The following is a 22,709-nucleotide window of genomic DNA, read 5'->3' on the forward strand; positions in this document are numbered from 1 at the left end:
TCACGCCAATGGATGACGTCATCGTCCATCATGACGGCTGGAAGCCACTGACCACCGAGCCCTCTACTAAGATGCAACATATTGATTGTGTGTTTCAGGGAGTGTGTCCCCTCAGAGCTGCCACAGAGTTGTTGCCTAAGTTCTGGGTTTGACATGTGGGGGAGAAAATAAAAAGATGCTGTGGCTGGTTTTTATTGCAGTACATTTCCTTGTTGTGTTTATTGTTGTCCTTTCAAACACAGCTAAGTTACGGACATGTTGTGCAGAGACAAAGAAACTTTTACACCCAGAAGTGATATCATTGTCCATTGTGATGTTTGACTGTTGACATCACCCAACTCTACATCACAATACAGGGGCTATGATTCAATGTATTGTGATACTGTAAGGAAGATATATGTCTATTTTTTTATCTAATGTTAAGAAAGCTGTCATAGTAATAAAACCATACCACCATATGCATAAAATCTGAGTTATAAAAGTTCACTTTTCTATGTAACCAGAAAGGTTAAGATAGAGGACACTGCAATCTTGTGATTAGGGATTTAAACACAACACAAATTGGATGGAGACGTTATTGAAATGACCACCAGCAGCAGCTTTATTTTACCTCTCCCACAAGTCAAAAATGGAACAAGAGTCCTGCCTTGCGGCTACTCTGAGGGGACACGCTACCTCACTTGCGGAGAGCTTTTAAATCACAGCGTTACGATGGTAGATGACTCAGTGGTCGATGACTGACCCTCACCCTCCCCTTCCAAGCCAGCCTGCGACGCGTCACATGGGTGGGTGACACAGCGTCAGTATTTCACAAGTTGGGAATAAACACAGGACGTCCAAGAGTGTAGTAGAAAATGTCCTCTCCAGAGCCATTGTTTGGTTTGTCTGTTCAGGGCTACTGTAAGAACATGGCAGACTCCATGAATGATGTAACGGCTAATTCTACGGTAACGAGAACACAAGTATTGTTATTTTAAGGTATGAATATTCTAATTTCTGCCGTTTTCTCACAATAAATGCACATAAATCTTACAGGCTAGACCTTTAATATGATATGCTTGACAACAATCTTAATTAACACTCTTTATTTTTGTAAAACAGAGAAGTTATATAAGTTAAACAACAGGAATATCTGCTGCTTGTTTCCGCAGTCCTCTCATGGATTTTTTGTATTCTGCACTAATATCACTGAGGTTTCGTGGATGAGTTATTAATTTGGATCAGAGAAACAGAAGGTCATATAATCACACTATGATCCCACTGAGAGTCTGTAAGAATCTCCCGCACTAACAGAAGTTTGAAAAAATAAAAAAGGTTTGACGCTTGGCTGAGGTGGAGAAATTGGTGTATTGATAAAAGTAAAATGTGACAAAGTGCAATAGAAACGGAGAATTAGGGGATTAATCACGATGTACATGAAGCATGTGACTTAAATGTGACTGAAGCTTTCACACCGCCGGAGAGGCGAAAAATTGCACCACATCTGTGTGAACCAATGAGGAGACTGTAAAGGTCCTCAAATCGTTCCATCACACATCGTTTTTGTTTGTTTGAGGTTTGACAGGCCCTTTTTTCTCTTTCATTCCTTCTTTGTGTGAGGTCGTTCAACATCCTCCTGGATCCACATTTTTCACGCATAGTTTATAATTTAAATGTATCCTAAAGTTTGTCATCAAAACTTTGTGCTGCTCTGCTCTCTTCACTCAGCATCTATTGCATGTCTGTCTGTCTTGGAGGAGGAATCCTTCCTCTGTGGCTCTTCTTCAGGTTTCCTCTATTTTCTCCCCGTTGAAAGGGTTTCTGGGGGATTTTTCTTCTTGACCTGAATCGAGGGTCTACAGGGCGGAGGGTGTTGCACACTGTGCAGATTGCGAAGCTCCCTGAGGCTAGTTGTGATTTGCCATTTTGGGGTATATAAATAAATTTGACTTGACTTTTCTAATTGGGTCATCTTGTGGAGTCCTTTCCTCGTGTTCCTGTAATGTCACTTGACAAGGAAACAACTCCCAATATTTGGTACAATAACAATAATGGTATTGATTATTAACGCAGATTATTTTGCATTTTCTATTCCAGATTTTCTTGAATTTTTTGCCACATTTGAAGGAAACTTGCCTACTGAATAATTATTTCTAAACACTGGATACAGTATATCTAAAGTACTGATATTATAGTAGTAAAATTACTGAAAGTGAACTGCAGTTTAGTGATGAAAAGTTCTATCAGTTGATGCTGATTCGCACCCAGTCAGATTTTTTTTTTCCATCTGGAAAGCTTGTTTAGCTTGTGTAATGTAACTTGTGTAATGGTGTCTGTCAACCATGGTAGGGCGCTTTTGGATTTTGACGGTCATATGTGCAGCTGATAGGCTGAGAGACAGCCCTAATTTGCATAATTTCCCATGATGCATTGCCGAAAGTTTAAAGTTTGCTATTGTATGTTTCATAATGCAAATTTTACTTTTGTCGGGGTTTGGAATGTGTTTGCTCAGAACATGGTGGTTTATGGTGGCTGCTGTTGGTTAATGGCATTTTTGCCGGTTTATTGTTACACCATGAGTTTTGTGCATAATGTTGTGTTTACAAAGAGATAACATATGTCATTGTGGAGCTTCGGTGATTTATGGCAATATCAGGCCCCAAGACCGATACTGGATCGGATTGGTCCCATCTCAAACCTAAAGAAAGGACTCTGACATTGTCTAAATGTAAATGAATGCAGGCTCCCTCGTTGACTGAGCCTTGTTAAAGAGTTATTGACCGGTAACCAAACCATGTAATGTATCCTAATCTACAGGTAATCTGACCTAAAACACAGTGGATCATGTGAAACTCTGTCATTCGAACATGCATTCTCCCTGTATGTTCTTTCAAACAAGCAACAACGGACAAATATTCAATATGTAGGCTACATAACACAAACACACACACACACACACACACACAGGCGTCAAAACTCAATACCTCCCAACACAGAATATGAAGCGTGCGGGATATATAGTCTCCCTCTGTTTCTGAGTGTCATTCGATCACATGGGTGTGTGCTGCGCTGCATAGACAATACATGTGTGAATGAAACTAAGTGTCTTCCCTGGAGAGGGTGTTGGCTTTCACTGACTTCTAAACACACACACACACACACACACACACACACACACACAGACACCATAGGAGCTAGTCTTTAACTATTGAGCAGGTAAAGGGTACAATGTGTGAGTTAAAAACGCTTGCAGGTACAAAGACAGACAGGCAGACAGCAGGAAAGACGACTTCCATTCACATGCTGTTAAACCTATAGAACAATAGGTGTCAGCAGGAGTGAGAAGAATAGAGGCTTTTTTAAACCCTGTGCAGGATTTAAGACCATCTGCTTGTCAGACTGCACACTGTCTACTTTATATTTATAATCATTATCATATATACGTGTACATACAGGTTTCACACCCTGTTTATGCCAGGTAATAACATGCATTTCATCTCCAGACTGTCTTCTCTTGCAGATTGACATTTATGACATTATACACTTCATTTTTGAATCTGCACTAAAAATTTCTAAACTGTGTTCCATTAAAAATAAAGTGAAAGAACTGAGCTTGTTTGTTTGGAAGAAACAGGAGAGGCAGATGGAGAGTTTTGATTGCTCGGCTTAAAATACTTTTGCGACAGCTAGGAGTTATTGCATGTCAGTGACGTTTGACTACAGTAGATGCTGGTTGCAGCAGTTGCCAGAATTCACAAATTAAAATCTAAATTTGTTTATCAGAGGGGGAAAAAAATGCCGGCACTCATACTGACAACAGTCCTGACCACAGCTTTGTGATGTGTTACTTATTTTCAATACACTTTTGACACCACGTCACTTATGCATGTGAGTCTGACATGCGTAAGGTGGATGTTGTGTTCGCCAAACTGTCTTATCGACCTGAGAAGTACAGATTGACAGTGTTGGGAAACTACTCTCTAACTGTAGTTTACCAAACTTGAACGAAAAGTCATTAAACTAGCTGGTCAAACTAAAACTGTCTCAAAAAGTAGATCAACTTCATCCAAACGTTGAAGCAATTTATCACAATCTGAGTCTGAAATCTGAAGTGACACTGAGTAAAGTGTAGGTGTGTTTGATGTAGGGACCTGGGCGGGCCAGTCGTCACTCAGGCAGCGTGAGAGGAAAGGGAGCAATTATTGAGATGGAACCAGAAAAATGTTAAATTTCAGGGGAAAATCATAGTATTTGATCTCAAACCAAAGGTGATTTTAATGAGCGATTGTCTCCTTACAACTGTAATGAGCTGTGGCATTGTTATATATTTTATGGCCAAAAAAAAAATGTCAAAAGAATACTATGAATATGTAGTCTGCAGAGGATGTGAGCAGAGCGTGAGCAGGGGAGGGTGGGATGGTGTAGAGCGGCTTTTTTAAAAGCGTTGCGTTATCTCCCACACCGTCCCACTCCAATTTCGCTCGGGTGCCGCTCACACCACAAGTCTGACGGACGCCCAAGTGCCAGAGCTGTCTCTCACTCCTCATCTCCTCGGAGTGTGTCGCTGTTCAGCTTGCTGTCTGCCGTGATCTAAAATCTCCTCACACTTTAGTCAGTATACAGAATGAGCTGAAGAAAGGTGCAGATATTTCCCCTCAGTGGACAATATGTTACTAAAGAAATAAACTATTATTCACAATAGTAATAGTGGAGAAATAAATAGAGACATATGAATAGCGACCTCTTCCTAAAACGCTGCTGGTTCTGTGGTGCTGGAATTTTAAATCTGAAGCCCATAGTGCGCCACAGAAGCTTCAATTGACGTGCGTATATTAAAGCTTTTAGTGCGTTTTTAGTTTTTTAAACTAAAACTGAATTACAATGTAGATTTTCCTTTTTTGGGCGGGATGAAATCTGAGTTGAGTGCGGAGCGATAATGAGCCAGGAAGCGAGGGGGTCAGACAGCTCGGAAATTCTCACTGTTCCACTCTGCTCACATGCTCTGGTAGTTTCTAAAGAGTGTGCAGTCATTTCATTATGAAAAAAATCATGTTGCGATAATAGGAATATTAAAATATCAAAAATTATTTTCATGATAATGTCAATATCATGGTGGAGGAGTTAGTTCCAAAAAGAGGAGCGACTTCAGCAATGCGGACATGGTTTGGTTACAAAGATCAGATGTACAAAACCATTGTAACATGTAAGAAATGCAAGACGGCTGTAACAGCAAAAGTGGGAAATACAACAAACTAATTTCACCACCTCAAGCAGAAGCATCTGGTTGAGTAGGAGGAGAGCCAAAAAATCCAGCGAGGAGAGCTCAACAGTTGTTGTGTGTTCTAAATCAAAAATAATTTTCTTTTTTTTTTGTCATATCATTAAGAATTTTATGTGTTTTTCTCAAACTACAGTATTGAAAGGAGTTATGTTTTGGTACTGAAATGCAGGTGCTGCATTTGAAAGCGGTAACCCCATCCCTAACCACGAGTACCATCCTGTATATTAAGGGATTTGTCACCCAGTGAACTGAAATAACCTTCTCTACCACCCTTGCGCTCTGCAGATAATGCTAATCATGAACTGATCGTGACTGGCAACAGCTGGGTCTTGTCCCAAATCATTAGGCGACTGTTTGTTCCTCCAAGTGTGAGCCTGCGTGAACAGGAAGGCCACGGGGCTGAAACATGCATGCATGTGTTTACTGCAGTTCTGACTGATAGAAGATACATTTGGAAATCAGGCAAGGCTGAATGCTGCGCTGTAATTTGTAAGCAGCTACTTTGTGCTTCTGATGTGGACGTTTTGTCAGTTTTACACAAGTTTCCCTGCAGTAAAATGTGTTTAAGTTTGTATCACGTTTAGTAAAATCCCCCTTGGATTCAAAACATTTTTTTACAAGAGAGATCTGTCAAATGTATCAGCATCAATATGTAGTTACAGCCACATTAAAGGGGTAGTTTGGATTTTTTGAAGTGGGGTTGTATGAGGTACTTGCTAAGCTAAGCTAAGAAATGTACTGCTGTGGAGAGGTTATGTGGCAAAATGTATTTCAGACACCTAAAAAAATCAGCATCAGTTGAAGTGTGCGCTATATTTAGAGTATTTTCACAGATTTATCTTGCAGCCATACAGCCTTTTCTGACAGGAAACTGCTCACATAGCTCTCTTTAAAGCCACCAGACTACTTTGGATTCACCAAGGTCTGTTTTCTGTAAGATACAACTACTATCTTTTACCAAACTAACCTTTTAAAACACCAAAGCAATACAACACCAGCAAACTAACCAATGCAATTACTGATTTGACTTATATAGTGGCATCTCCTGTTGGAAAAAGGAGTCTGACATCAAGCGGTGGAAATATTCTAAACATAGCATACACTTAAACTGATACTGACTTTTTAGTTTGGCCATTTTTTAAGTTTCTAAAATATGTTTTGCTACTGATCGTGTCCACAGCACTGCATTGCTTAGCTTCCTTCACCAGTACTCCTTCTGCTTCTCCAAACTGTGGGCCTGCCATCCACTGTGGGTTACACGTTGACTACTGATAAGTATCTCATATAACCCCACTTCAGAAATTATCTCTTTAAAAGATTACATTCTTACATTCGGAGAAAAAAAATCCAGCTCTCTTATCCTTAAAATCTTCTTATATTCATCCAGCATTATTCTGTCCTTCAGTTTTAGGTCCTTTTATAAGTCCTGACAGGCAACAGGGGCATCAGACCTGAATGTTTTTATACTCAGGTCAGTTTAAACCATTGGTGACAGTGAAAAGAAAAGAAACTAGAGGAGGGCATTCGATAGCATGCAGATCTCCACCAGGCAACTCAAAAAGAATATTTGGTTGTAACCCTTTGTAATCACCAACATTAGCAGGTGATGGCCAAAAGTTATGCCCAAAAACGTTTTTTGTGAGTTCACAGTAACCTTTGACCACCAAAATATAAGCATTTCATCACTGAGGCCAGGCGTTCAAACTATCACATTCACAAGAATAAGACGGAGATGAGGTCACAATGGCCCTGACCTTTTACCAAGCACCAAAAACCAAATCACATCATCTTCGAGCCCAAGTGGTCATTTGTGCCAAGTTTGAGGAAATTCCCTCCAGGCTTTCTCGAGATTAAATGTTCACAAGAATGGCTTAAGCCTGGAGGAGATAATAGAGAGTGGTTACTATTAAGCTCTCATTTATACTGATGCTTGCATCAATATTGGTGAAAGTGCAAACGCTGTAACAATGCAGTTGCAGTATAGCTGGATAATCCAAACAATTAATGTCTCTCCTAATGGCCATAAAGGGACAGAAAAGGCATCCAAATAATTTCTTTCCAGGTGCAAACGCTCATGCACCAAAACTGTGTTTATGTGAAGAATCTCACCCTGGCCAACGCTAACCTCCTCCAGAGTGACACTGACACAGGAGTGCGGAGGAGTCTGTCTCACCCTGAGCGGACAAAGCTAAATTTACCAACCTTGGCTCTCTGAGATGAGAAAGATTGAAGATGCCCCCTGTTGAGGGGAATTCTGCTGCCAGTCGCCATCTTTCTGTTCCTATCTGCTTGTCAGTTTTAATGGGTTCTGGGAAGGAAAAACCCTTGCTCAAATAACTAGAGCAGATCAAGGTCCAAGTGACTGAAGCATTGTGTTTTTCATCTGTCAATAAAAGATGAGTTTTTAATGGAAAGGGAGGGAGAGCGACGTGTCGGGTCTCTCCCCTCGGTCGTCCATGAAGCGCCGACAGAAACCTCGAGCGACTCACGTGCTCTGTCTCTGTCAACCTGCCTCACTGTCTGTCTCTGTTTTCTCTTTTTCTGTCTGTTTCTGTCTCCACCTTTCTTTGCCTCCCTCTCTTGTCTGTCTGTTTGTTGGTCTCTCCGTCACTCACACAGCCACACATACACACGCAGGCATCCAATATTAATAACTCACCCGCCCATACAAGACTATTTTCATTGACACACCATGAAATGACCTTCAGATCGTTCACACCGAGCACATACGCACACCTCAATCTCGCCTCTCTTTCATCTCCTCCTCAGCGAGGCTTTCTGTACATCTTTAGGTGACACAGACACAGAGAGCGACAGATGATTGCCTTAAGCGGAAAACAACTCAATTCTGCAATCCCCGCTTCCACATTTTCCTCCTTCTGCACTTTCGTCAAGGCCAAGACAGTTTAATCAGCACTGGTGAAGAGTGGAGACCAGAGACAGACTCTGATGTGTGATGCCTGGTTGACTGACTGGTCGACGGACTGAATGTTGAGCTGATTGATTAGTTGACTGGCTGCGTAATTGACTGATTGATTAAATGCATGATTGCCTGAATGGCTGGATGGCTGACTGACTGACAGGAGAGGGCACCAGGGCAAAAAAAAACAAAAGATCAGAACAGAACAGAATCATGGACGGTAGAATCAGTGGACGGAGACACGGTGAGGTCACCCACTGGTTTGAGGAATACTGTTTTGAGACCTCAAGTTTGGCGTTACCAGGTCGCCATCTTGGTTTTTTGCAACCAGAGCATGCACAGAACCAATGAACATGTGGAACTAGCGGTTGACATACTGCTACTTGGGCTGTCCTTGGTTTTGGCTCGTTCATTCTGCAGAAAATAACGGTGGCCTGCTTGGTTGCAATTATTCTTGTATTACAACCAAACATTAGAATAATATATGTTTCCGAAAACATTTAAAGCAAGAAATAGGCAATGTAGAAATAGAGTCGTGAGCCATGTTTGATCAACACTGCCTAACTTTACAGTTTGATCTGCATTTTGGGAGGCTCCGCTGGACACATCGGCAGCTGCCTTCTTGAGATCTTTACCTGAAGGTCTTAACGATTTTTCTCATATTGCAACTAGGGCTGTGACGGGGCTTAATTAAAGGAATAGAGCAGACATATAAGCATGTGCAGCTGAAACTGAGGGAGAGCGAGCAGTAGGCGAGCGAAGGTGCTGCCCATAGCAGAGCAGAAACTTATCTTAGCAGCAAGTTGTCAATCTGGATGTATATGTACAGTTCAGGTGTCAGCTAACAAACGCTGCAGCTTCTCAAGACCAAATAAGTCTATAGTGACCTGTTTGGGAAAGTCTGGGTTGACCCCAAAATAAGCTGAGTGGGAAAGGCTAAGCTAATGCTTCCATTAATGCTAGCATTGTACCTTTACAACATCTGCCCTGGTCCCTTTCAGAAGCTTCGTAATTCAGCCTTGAACTGCAGCGTCTTTTTTGGAGACGTGGTAAAATTAATCCATCGTGATAAATCCAACACTGAATGTCTTCTATGACCATTCATCCATTCATGTGACCACCACCAGAGGCTGTGTCCCGGACTTGTCAACCAATCAGATGCTGTGTTCCTAACTTGTCAACCAATCAGAGGCTGCATTCTTGGCTTGTGTGTGACAGCGCTGATCCTTAGGTGTGTTAATAGAACCTTTGATATAAAATTTGTGGTGATGATGGGCGTCTCATGACCCTAACCCCAACTAAATAGTATACAAAATTTCTGTTATTTTAAATGAGAAATAAGCAATGTACTAACAGAATGTTCATCCATATTTGATGAGCGCTGTGTAGTTTGACAGTTTAATCCAAGTTTCATGAGCCCTGTGTGTTGCACTGGACGGACTCACTGAGAATGACTTTTCAATCACACGTTAGCCCCGCCCTCAAGCACGCCCAGCTTTATCGTCAATTTTACTCTGAATGGGACCATAATTTACAAAATGAACATCATGCTGAACAGAAGAAGACATGAAACTAGCGATTGACACCATAAACTCATTAGGAAACGGTTTATTGAGCTCATAAATCCAAGTGAGAATTAGGGTCATTCGCTCATAAAACTTCATACAATCAGACTTCTTTTTGCAACCAGCAGATGCCCCCTGCTGGCCATCAGAAAAAATGCAGGCTTATGACACTTTTCAGCCCCAGAAGCTTCGTCCACTTATTCTGCTGTCAATGACCAGAAAAATCAAATCGGACTCTCTTCTCTGGTTCAACTTTGTTAGAGCAGCTTGTGCAGTGAGCTTGCTGAGCTGTTATTGGATATTGCCCCAGGCTAGCCTAAATTATTAGTTTATGCAAATGACAAAAGAGGCTATTTCAGCATCTATTGAGCCTCTCACACACACACACACACACACACACACACACACACTCCCCACACCTGCAGTCCAGAGCAGAGCAGACAATGAAAAATGCCCCAGAACACATTAGTCTACTACTGCTATTCAACATGGAGTTAAAGCAGCCTGCGCCAGCAGAGAGCAAATTTTCCTCCGTAGTTTGTATTAAAAACTGTTCACACCTGCAGCACAAACCTCAGCAAACAATCATAAATGTCCTGAATAGACCATAATAGCTCCACAAGACACATGGCTTACACCCACCTGCAATTCTGCCCTCAGCAGACAATGAAAATGCCCCAGAAAGGACTGTAACAGAGATGTGAAGGAGGGTCTATAGACTGGGAAACACTTCAGATGGGATGGGTGCATTGCTCAGTGAGGGAAATGGAAAATATGAGTCTATAGACTATGAGAAAAATAAACCAAGATGCACACCTGCCTTTTGGAACAATAAAAGTTAAAGCAACTTAAAACTTGGCTAAATAAGCTTCAGATGCAGGTTTCTTAACAGTCAAACCAATCACAATGCACGAACCAAGCATCATTATGAAAAAGAAAAAACCTAGGACAACAAGGGCTACAACTAATGAATATTTTAAATCAATTTATTGGTTGTTTTACTGATTAATCGATTAGTTGTTTGGTCCATAAAATGTCAGAAAATCATGAAAAATATTGTCCACAACCCAAAGATATTCAGTTTACTGTCACAGATGAGTAAAGAAACCAGAAAATATTCACACTTGAGAAGCTGAAATCAGATAATCTGGACATTTTTTCTTAAAATATTATTCAAAATGATTAATCGTTTTTCAAAATAGATGGCGATTAATTTAATAGTCGACAACTAATCAATTAATCGACTAATTGTTGCAGCACAATAGAGGCACTGCAAATCTATATTTTGCCATAGGAGATTAGAAATCCCCCAAAATAAGATAATTAAAGAAAAAAAAACTCAAAACACATATTATCATTATATGATATTTGAGGCAGCCAGCTTTAACGTTTTAAATCATTATTAGAAAAACTGACTTTATAAGTGGTGGAAAGTGCATGAAATTGTGTTTAATTTTTCTCCAAAAACTCACCGGAGATTTCCGTCTGGGGCACCCCGGCGAGCATGAACCCTTTCCCGGTGTAGAACTGCCGCAGGTCGGTGCAGCTCCTGTCCGCCCCGGCGGTCACCGGGCCCGGAGCCGCAGACAGACACGCCAACAGACAGAGAAGAAGCACCGGGAGACGCATCTTGTGAAGTGTAGTCCTTTTTTTGCAGTCAGTGAAGAAATCCTGAAGGTTTCTGCAGCTCCGAGTGAATCAAACAGGAGTTCTTAGAAGAGGATCCCAGTCTGTCTTCTATGTTTTGTGTCTATTTTTTATTTTTTTTATTTATTTGAAGAGTTTTCAGTCTGTGAGAAGAAGCGGCGTTCACGGGTTCAAACTGCACAGAGCTCCGGTGAACTAACACGCGGACAACCAGGCGAGAGAAGGGGGCAAGTCCTGGGTGTTTCTGCGGGAGAAGAGCTGCGACGCGCGGCTGTAGGTGTCAGGTACACCCCGCTCCTCCTGCTCCTCCTGCTCCTCCTCCTCCTCCTCCTCCTCCTCCTCTTGAGCGCTGCTGGCTGCAGAGATGTGAGACAAAAGAGAGGAAAGCAGAGAGTGTGTGTGTGTGAGTGTGTGTGAGAGCAGGTGTCGCTCAGTCTCCACTCACACACTACCGGTTCATGATTATGGAAATCAGCCGGTTTAAACGCAACAAAAGAGCAAAATCCGTTATTTGAAATGAGGTTTCAGACTGCAAGAGAAGAAGTGCCGGCAAATCCTCCTCTCCAGCCTGTGGGACAATGAGATGTGTGTGTGAGGGAGTGTTGATGCTCGCTCTTTCTCTACCTCTCTTTGTGTGTGTGACCATGTGTGTGTGTTCTGCTGCAGGACCAGGGCTGAACAGCGCCACCTGCAGGTCCAACCAGCAGGACAAAGCGCAGAGGAATAACACTCGAGGGATTCCCCATCAAAAATGTATAGTATTTATTCTCATTAACTGAAAGTGACAGTGTACAGAGTGTGGGACTGTATTGCTTTCATATCCTCAATATGAAGGCTTAAAATGATTATAAATCACAAATAATGAAAAAGTTGTCTACTTTACGAATTCAGATGGGGTTCATGTTTTGAATCCTAAATATCTTTGATTTTTTTTGCATCAGAAAGTTTGCCAGCAAGTATTCTGCAGCCAGAACACTGTGAGCAAATGAACAGATTATGATTATTTCATAAACTAAATTAATTTAGTTTTAAATATGCGGCCTGCTGTGTTGACCTTAAGACCCTGAGAAACAAAAAAAAATCAGGTGTCTATATTGTGTTATTGTATTGATTTTACGCTATTTTAAACATACCTTTAGTCAGTTAAAATAAGCTTTTTAATACAGCATCTTTAAAAGACAGATGGGAAATTATCTATAAAATCAGACAAATACAAGTGTTTTTTTTACTTAACTCATGTTCTATATTTATCCTATTAAGCACGGTCATTTTGCATTTACTCCCTACTTATACAGTTTATATTTCACTCTATATTTAATATTCTATTGTTTTATTTTGTTTTTTATTCCACTTGACTGTGATAGTGGAGAAATCTCTGGCGCAAGAATTTCCTCCAGGAAGTTCTATCTTATCTTATCCTTATCCTACAGTAGAGTTTGAGAGTTTGTCCCAGCGCTGTGGACAAGGTCAGCAGAAAAATGTCTTTCAGCCACCACCTAAAAAAAAAACATCTGTATCAGTTTAAGTGTGTGCTATGTTTAGAATATTTTCACTGCTTTACCTTGCTATCAGACAGCATTTGCTGACTGGAAACTGTCGCTGAATAAACAGCCAGACTACTGTGGCAAAAACATCTCACCTCACAGAAAAGGGGAGTTGCTCATCTGCTGCTTTTCCTCAGTGTGTCTTTTTAGGGGGTAGATGGTAGTGATTCTGTAAGTTTCAGATTGTCAATTTCAAGCTAAAGGGCTCCTGACTGAATTATTCTACGTCCGCACAGTGTTCAGTTGGCCTGCAGCGCTGTAACATCAGTCGAATCTTTCATCACAGACACTTAAACAATAACATCGAGGTCAAGATTTTGAGGCTCCCTTTCTCATGCAAGTAAATTTATGAAATGGGTCATGCAAATGAAATAAATGAAAACAAAATCTGACTCACACAAACGCGCACAAAGCCCCAGACACGCAACGCGTCCGTGCAGGGAGGTCAGCGGCTGGGAGGGATTCGCAGCCTTCCTCCGGGTCAGTTTGGCTCGGCTGGTGGACGTGACCGATGAGCTGTCAGACGCTCTCCATTCTTCACATCCCACGTCCTCCTTAACCGCAGAGCTGGGTCCAGAGGCTGGCCGGGAAAGGTCACCCGCAGCCTCGATATCTGACTGACACCTCAGAGATGCGGCTGAAATTAAACCCAAGTGTAGGTGGAGTTGAATATACTCTAATTACTTTTAAATTGAACATGGCAGAGGAGTGCCAAGGCAATGGTATGGGTACAGTTAAGAGTTAAGGCCTGCTAATTAACAATAATGTAAGCTGTACATTAGCAGATAGAACTAACAATAAAGACACCACTTTACTCTGGGACTGTTTTCCAGGGTTTCTTCAAGAGATAATTCAGATTTATTTGAAATAGAGGTGTTTGAGGTATGTATCTATAGTAAGTGTGTTACAGTAGATGGCGGTCAGCACGCCCCTGGTGTGGAGAAGCAGCAGAAGTATTAGTCTTGGAAGCTAAGCTAATGCACTGCTGTGGACAGGATCCGCAGCAAAATGTATGTTAGCCACCTGAGAAAAGGCCCAACTAAAAAAAAAAACGGCAATCAATTTAAGTGTAGGCGAAGGGCAAAGTACCCAGGAGTACTGGCTGCTGTCATTTGGTGCCCATGTTAATCAACTGGGCAGTTCAGACAGAGCATCTGATATGTCAAGGTCTTTTATTATCATTACACAACACACGGTCGCACAAAATAAAATAAAACTATATATACAGTTATTTACATATATACATAAACATGTAAACCCAGGAAATAATTCTGTAGTACGTTTTGCTTTTGTTGAATGTAAAGATTACAACAAGATGATGATGATGATGATATGATCAGCATCTTCACAGAAGTTCAGTTTTATGATGTAATAGGAATATGATCTGATTCTGATAAATGAAGAAATATGCATCCCATGAGGGCATCCTCGAGTTTCCAAACCAGTTTTTTTCATCCCACATGATGAAATATAAATATCTGCCCTCCACCTCGCCATTTGTGGTTGTGTTTCTTTTTTTTTAATGACATACTTATATGTATGTATGTGCACATATTTTTCAGCATTTGTGACAAAACAAATAGTGAGAGCGGAGTCAAACACAGGCAGGCAGGAAAGAAGCCTCTACTGACAGATCATAATTCATGAGGTTCAGAGATCAGCTCTTCCTGTGATTAAAAAAAGCGCAGAGGAGAAGAACTGCTTGTTAACCAGTGTGGAGAAATGCACTCCTGGTTTGTTCAGACTGAGAACTGACTTGTTGGTACTGATTTTGTCAAAGGATTCTGGCTTTGGAGGGAGCTATATGTTGTATCTAATACCCTCTTCAAAAGATCTGAACTGTCCCTTTTATTCTAAATAATGCAGAATATAATGATATTTTAGAGAACTCTGCGCAGTCTTTTTGTGTTTCAACATGTCAGTGCTCCAGTGCCCGAAGCCAGATCTATAGAGAAACGGTTCTCCTCTTTTGGTGGGGAGGAACCTGTCTGGCCTGCACAGAGGCCTGACCTCCACCCCGTCCAACGCCTTCGGGATGAACGGGCCGGGCCTTATCAGCCAACATCAGCGTTAATGCTCTTTTTGCCGCACAGGGAGCAAATCCCTGCAGCCACGTTCCAAACTCTTGAGGAAAGCTTTCTCGGAAGAGTGGATGATGTTGGAGCAGGATATTAGCATTCTTTGGTTTAAGGATAAGATACTTTGCGTTGGACAACATCATGGCCGTGCCTCTTTTTTGCACAAGAGAAAACCCACAAATTCAATAGATATCAGTGCAATTTAACATGTATTGTTTTAAAGACATGTCTAATAATTATTTCACAGCCTTGTCTGAGTATGAGTATCATCAGAGAAACATGATGATATACATGTTCCAGACCAAAACAACTGTTTTAGTTTGCCCATTTCATGTTAATTAGAGTTTGAACTAATGCTGAATGTTGGCCAAATGAGTTAGTCTCTCTTTGTGAGTTGAAATGAATCATCAATAATATTGTAAAAGGTATAAATGTTTATAGTGGTTAAATTGAGCAGTATGTTAATGGAGTCTGGCAGGGCAGTGAAATCTTCAGCTCCAGAGTGAGTATTTTCAGAGCAGTGGACTTTTGTTTTCAGGATTAACAGGCTTAACTTTACATCGACAGGCAATCAGCAGTTATTAACAGCTGATCATCTTACAGTGGAGGACTTGTCCGCAGTTGTTATTGTCTGATTGCAAAGTTGTGCTCGTCTTGTGCTCTTGCTGTGTTCCTGCAGCCTGTCTGAGCTTCTTTGTGTCTGGAGGGGAGGAGGAAGAGGAGGCAGGGAGGAAACAACTCACTTCAGCCGTAGACTGTATATTAAATAGGTTTTCAATCTATTTAATATACCGTCCCTGGCTCCAGCTCACTGTTTGGACTGCAGTACTCGTTTTTGGAAGCGCAATTGCTACATATTGCTCCTTTAAGGTTGATTGGTCAGCCGTCTTACGCCTTCAGTCGTCCTCCATCCAAGTGGATCAATGATGCAACACAGTGGCCAGACGTTGCTTATCCAATTCTTCCTAGGATTGTCGCCAGCATGATTTATTAACCACACTGACGGTGAACGTTTATGCTTCTTGTGTTCCTCAGACCTCACTCTGAAAGCTTTGGTTGTTTCTAGCTTCACTTTGGTTTCATATCTGAAAGCGTTATTCTTTCTACCAAAAGGGAGCTCGGCTTTGGGACTTCTGACAATAACATATGGGCATAATGTTAAGGTGTCAAAGGGGAATCAGGGCGCTCACCATAAACAGTGATGTTTGACTCTGATCAAAGCGCTTTGTCACATGTCATTTCCCGTCTCTTTTTTCCCTTCATTTCCAGTTATTTCACTACTGTTGACCTGGATATAAAGCCAAGAAAATTCCCCAAAACATGTTGCAATTTTGGCCTGTGTACACTGAACACGATAAATTAGAACTGCAGTTGTCATGTGTACTGGTGAATGTACTGCACAACAAGACAGGGTTAAGCATGAAAAAGCAAAGGTTCAGACTACAGCTGTGACCCAATTTGGGGATTGGATGTTGCGAAGTCATTTTAAGACCAAATAATAGATTGCAGAGGCCCGTTTGAACACAAAGCTTCTAAAAGCAGACAAAACTTTTTGAGGACATGACTAACATATCCTTCCTTTGCAGCCCTCGGTCTCCTGAAATCCCCAGCACACTGGGCAGTAAGAGCTTTTTCACAATGGACATTCTGACTTTACATAATAGCACAGGTTTTATTGATAACATTAACACTGGCTCTGCTGGATTCAAATCGTGACAGTGAACCAGCATGCAAAATACCAGGACCCTGAAACTGAAGCAGCGAAACCAAAACATTAACTGCATCATCTACATCTGTGTCTTTCCTACAGTGACATGTCAACATGTTAAAAAGGTCTTCAGCGCACTCAGCTGGTCCTAATCAACTCGTAAAGTCAGGAATTATCACGTGGCCATGCTGTTATTTTTCCTGGTATTCGATTAAAGTGGTCATTAATCACTGGATTATGAATTACGAAATACTTCAGAGATAAACTCTAAAAAAGTTGACAACTGAAACCAGTTTAATAACACTTGGCCAAGGAGAATGAAACATCAGGAGTCCTGATGTTCCCTTCAATTCTGGCGTTTCGGTCCTTTAGGATAGTCTTTAAATATTCACAGATAAGGTCATGATGAATGAATGACAGATTTGCGTTTATTTATTCTCTTTCCACCTGATGGTCTAGATAACTCGAGATTTGGTGCTAGTCACTTAATTCATGCATTAAATATTTTGGCAGGAAAAAGGTATAGGTAAGCAGTTTTTTTTTTATCGTAATTATTGTTAGAGACATGTCGTTACCATTCTTACCCAACCGTACACCCTTGATGAGAGTAGGGTTAAGTAGGGAGTGGCTGAGTGAAAAATGCAGAGGTGCATGGCATGAAGTGATTTTCCCAAAGACTGTCTAATGCTCTTTCTTTATATGCATTTGGCACACTAGGACCAGGTGTGTCCCATGCTGCTGATTAAGCTCCTAATTGGTCTGCAGCCCTGGAGGCAAAGCACAATAACAAGTCTGTAGTCTGTCACTACAAAGAAACAAATAGAAAAGAAAGGAAAGTATTTACCCTTAATCTAGCATGTTTTTGCCAGCTGTCCATCTTCAATAGAAGATACAACTTTTATAATAAAATGGGATATCGTGGTATTTACCTGAAGACTGCTATTTTCCATTTTGCTGGCTGTTTGAGGACGACTTCCAGGTCAAACACACCATTTGTTTTGGGCCGGACCATCTAATTTTAGAATAACAGGTTGAGCCCCACCTTCAGGTCAACTGAAGGACGCACCTGCACGAGTCACCTCATTCAAAAGATAAATTAGAGCTGCACTTCCACGTAATCCCCGCCCCAGCCCCCACCCAAATACACACATATGCTCGGGTCCATACACACCTATAGTGTAAAGTCAGGGCAAGTGTTAATCCAGCCAATGATTTATCGCCTTGGCAAGCTAAATGCTGTTGGGATTAATGTGTTAAAAGAGACTGGCACATACCAGCCTCTTTAGCCCTCGGGGACAGAGACGTTGTTTTATAGCAGTTAACGAAGGAGAGACATGTCAACTGCCAGCTTCTTTTCATACCTGTCTTCAGATCCAGCAGAAGAATGGCATCTCCCTGCTTCGGAAAAGTATTGATGCAGCCAAATTTTGGATGAGAATCTTTTTAAAAAAGCTTTCACCGTGGAAAAATACAAACACTGATATAATCCACCGTGAATTTAGTCCCACACCGACAAAAAATTGAAGGTGTGATATATTAAATGTCAGATTAAATCACGACTGGAAACTGGTTTGAACTGATATCAGACAAATATTTAGGTCGTTAATTCATACAACAATGTGGATACTGTCTGTGGACGAGAACAAGCGACGTCTCGACTTTCTTTTTGGCACCACGTTTGTGCAGGATTTCAGTGTTGGCCGAGGCGACAGAGTCAATGATCTATTACTGTTTAGTTAGTCAAAGGGTAACCTGGACCTTTCCCATCTTTTTGTATCAAAGTGACTAATGGGGTGGACAGTTTTTGAAACTGATCCAGCATTTTTGTTAAAGCGTAAGATGCGACCTGTAACGTTGGTGACACCGCATCACAGGTGTACAATTATTTATTGGCAAGGGCAGTGGTTCCCAACCTTTATTCCTTGGAGTGCCCCAACACGTATCTAAGAAAAGTTTAGCCCTCCCAGCCTGCACATACGCACTCACATTAAAAGAACAGTGATTCATTATAATTGTAATTATAATCTTAGAACCTTTACCTTTGTCAAATGTCTCGTTTCTAATATAAGTTCAGTATTCTTTTTTTTAGCAACCCAACAGAGTAGCTTAGACACCCATCCCAACCAAAAGAATAATACTGATTCTGTTTATGAGTCATCTCAAAAAAAAGGAAAGAGCCCACATATTAATGCTAAAAATGGCTAAAAACCCACATATCAACACCAAAAATGGTTATGAATGCAGATATCAACATTAAAATGGTTAAAATCATCCATATCAATGTTAAAAATCATTAAAAACCCAGATATCAGTGCTAAAACTCATCAAGAACCTAGATGTCAATGCTAAAAATGGTTAAATACCCAGATGCCAATACTTAAAATTGTCAATAACCTCAATATCAACACTGAAAATTGTGAAGAACCCAGATATAACGCCTAACAATCACAAAGCATCCAAATATCATCGTTAAATATTGTCAAGAACCTCATTATCAATGCTAAAATAGTTTCAAAATCAAGGTATCAATGCTGAAAGTTGTTTTTTATATAAAATTTATACAGACATTTGTATAAGTTGTGATGTTTGTTGATCAATTACTAGGGAATATGTACAATTATTTATTTTCGAGGATACATCTGAAATCAGTGGGGGTGAAAAGAACATTTAATGTGGTTAAAGCAGGAAAGTCAGTTAATCAGTCTTGTGGGTGATTCTTACAGCTGTCCACAGCTGCTTTATACTGTATGAAAAGCTTCTCTTCAGTTCACGAAATCCCTGCAGCACCTGAAGGCAGCAGGACTCTGAGCCTCTGAGGAGAGCCGCGACAGAGCCCAGCGCTGTTACGCACGGCTGCTCACTGTATTTACCTTCATTAAATCGCCTGAAAATGACACCAGGCTGCTACAGTTTCCTATAACCACACAGACCTCCACTTACATCAGACTGGACGGTTCTAACTCGATATTCTGCTTTTTTATGAAGGAGACGACAGGGCTCATGTCTTTTCCAACTTTCTTTCATCCTTGAAACTCGCTGCAGTTCAAACACTGCTGTGTAAAATTAATTACTAAACTATGTGACTATGAGATATATCAGGATTACTGCCAAAATAGTGTCAGTCCAAAGTAATCATCATCAAATCAATTGCTTTAAGCTGCTGAGCTGTGCTTTGTCATGATCAACAGTGACCAGCACAGGTGTTTCAGAGCAATGAAACAAGTGATAGGATGATGTGACTGGTCAGAGACTATTTAATGATCATCACCACACCTGCTGATCTATATCCACCTTCATCCAGCACTTTTACACATTCTGCTGCTGCACACATGAACCAAAATAAGAAGGTATGCATGGAGACATACAGTCCATGTGCCAGACCTGCTATCTTCCACTTTACATTTATTATTCAAACTTCAACTCAGGGGGCAAAATATTAAACTGAGGGTCAGTTTATATTAGTATTTTATAGATAGTTGATGGTTCTCGTAATATATTCACATTAAGTTAGCTAATGTTAGCAAAATACTTGCTAACTAGCTTGCAAATTTACATCAGTCATTAACTATCTCATTAGCTAATGTTTTGCTAGCATTACCTAACTTTGGGGCCCCAGCAACATCTTTTAACCGTCTTCAAAATTTATATTCTTTGAAACATAGATGAGCTGAGCAGCTAGCAAGTACAGAAAACAAGACTGAGCGTCTGCCAGGAACCATGGTTGCTGCTATTTGACCACAGAAGGAAAAGCATTGCAGCCTGTTTTGTGGCTGACAGCTGCAGCAGTCTCGCTCAGTACCGGACCAGTTTCACAAATTGTTGGCCCTGTTAGTGACTTAGATTCTAAAACTTGGGATAGGTAGGGTGCAGGTTGGAGTTACCCTTTAATAAAAAGACCTGTTATACTCAGATCTTGCAGAACATTCGAGCAAGTACATCTTTGCTGCAGAAATAATATGAGGCTAGTCAATCCAGATCAGATACACGTGTGAATTAAGTGCAGGATTGAACCAGTCCAGTCCTCTTTTCTTCCAGTGTCTCCCCATCTGAACTTCCTGCCTTGTTTTATCTTTAGCCTTTAACACACTCTAGAGAATGTTTTAAAACTGTAATGCTCACCATTTTTCAATCTGTTCCCTGTTTGTCATCCATTACACCTTTTTCCCCACATGCACACGCTCTCTCTTACAGACACATCACGGGGTGTCTGTATTTCTAAGTGCATGCTTGTGATGCATCGGAGCATGAAGATGTCAGGGAGAAAAATAATGAAAGACAAAGCAGCTTAGCCTGCTACGACCTGTAGTGTTTTAGTGTAATATTTTTTCTTGTCTAACTCTGTCTCCCTTCAAGTCTGTAAGGCAGAATGACAGGTACTTCCTCTTCAAATGTCTTGGTAGCATCTGTAGTAACAGGACTGAACCATGAACATCAGAGAGCTGCTGTAGACACAACACGCACAATGTGTCTGTCGCAAAGCAAACCTACACACCAATACATGATAAAAAACTGTACACACATCTACAAATAATAAATCACACAGATGATGGAACTTACCTGCCACCTTCAATCCAAACTATCTGTCTCTCAAGATAAGATCTGAGAGCTGAAGCCAATAAACATTGACAGAATGGCATGAGAGTGAATGACTGGCTGGCATCCAGATCAATGTGAACCTGCTTCAACCTGAAAACAGTATGAACTTAATGTTGAAGACGGTTAGTGTGAACGTGAGAGAAGATTTTCAGGGATCATTCAGGACATTCTGGGGACCGTCCCAGCTAGAAATCCTATGTTTCCAGAACAGTCTGAGAATGTTCCCGCTATTATAAAGAACACTGCCTTGGTTCATTCTGGTCACAATGTGAAGTTCTTACAAAGGTCGGTGGATATTGTTTTGGTGGACTTTCTGGGAATATTCAGGACATTTTGGGAACACTTAGGAGATCGTCCGAGCTAGAAATTGTACATTACCAGAAAGTTCTGGGAACTTCCCTCCTGGTGTAAAGAACATCGCTTAGTTCCCAAAAAGTTCTTGAATGGTAATGATGTGGAGTTCTTTAAAGGACAAGGGGTGTTATTTGGAGGACTTTCAGCAAATATTTAGGACACCTATTTAGGTCTTTATGTCACATTTACATTGCATTACAGGAACCTTCTGCAGAACCTCTAGGGGACCTGAAAATTGGTATCTTGAAATACCATCAAAACCTGTTTACAAGTTAGGTTTATTAATCCCTGTAGGAAAATTTGTTCTCTGCGTTTAACCCATCGTGTTGGCAGCCACTGTGCAGCACCCGAGGACCAGCTCTCAGTGCAGTTCTCAGCCAGTGTATTAACCCGAACATACATTTTTGATGGAGGGAGAATCTGAACATACAAACCACTCAGCAGAAAGGCCACGTCCCAGGTGGGATCAGGAGGACCCTCGTGCTGTGAGGCAGCAGTTCTAACCACTAAGCCACTTTGTTTCCGTGTTTCAGTCCTCATAAATTCCTCTATCGATCATGATGTTGAAGGTTGCTGTGATAGATATACTATAGAATACAGCATTTCTGTTTATACTGCTGGCCTTGATATCCCCAAAGCAAGCTAGACAAAACATTATGTCAATCCTCGACATTACTTTGGATTTTCCTTGGGCTGCCATCACCAGGCTAACTTGCAAATATGAAGTGCTACACTTGAGACCTCAAAAATAGTGAGGATTTCCAAACTAAAGTGAGATGTCTGGGGGTCCTTCCTTTTATAGACACTGTTTCCTTTATTCTGCTGAATTTTAAAGAATAAAATAAGCAAAATAATGCTACATAAACACATTTTTTCAAACAAAACTCAAAACATATTACCTGGAAAACTTGATGGGACGACAACGTTTAGTCTTTCCTTGTGTAATTCTGAAGTTGTGAAACAGGAAATTGATATTTTACAAAATATTTTTCTAAGGGTAAAAATGCTGCTTCTCTTAGAGGAAATGTGCCCCTTTC

General features: G+C 40.9%; 1 protein-coding gene across 1 annotated transcript in view; it reads right to left on the reverse strand.

Moving 5' to 3' along the window:
- Window positions 1-11,391, reverse strand: part of LOC146324304 (glypican-1-like) — a 64,326-nt gene extending 52,935 nt beyond the window's left edge. The window contains exon 1 of the mRNA XM_084723617.1: window positions 11,218-11,391. Within this exon, the coding sequence (XP_084579743.1) occupies window positions 11,218-11,374 (157 nt within the window). The 5' untranslated portion in view covers window positions 11,375-11,391. The remainder of the gene's footprint in view (window positions 1-11,217) is intronic.
- Between the last annotated feature and the right edge of the window lie 11,318 nt (window positions 11,392-22,709).

This window comes from Lutjanus erythropterus, chromosome 7 (genome assembly GCF_056507025.1).
Source record: "Lutjanus erythropterus isolate fLutEry1 chromosome 7, fLutEry1.hap2, whole genome shotgun sequence".
NCBI lineage: Eukaryota > Metazoa > Chordata > Actinopteri > Lutjaniformes > Lutjanidae > Lutjanus > Lutjanus erythropterus.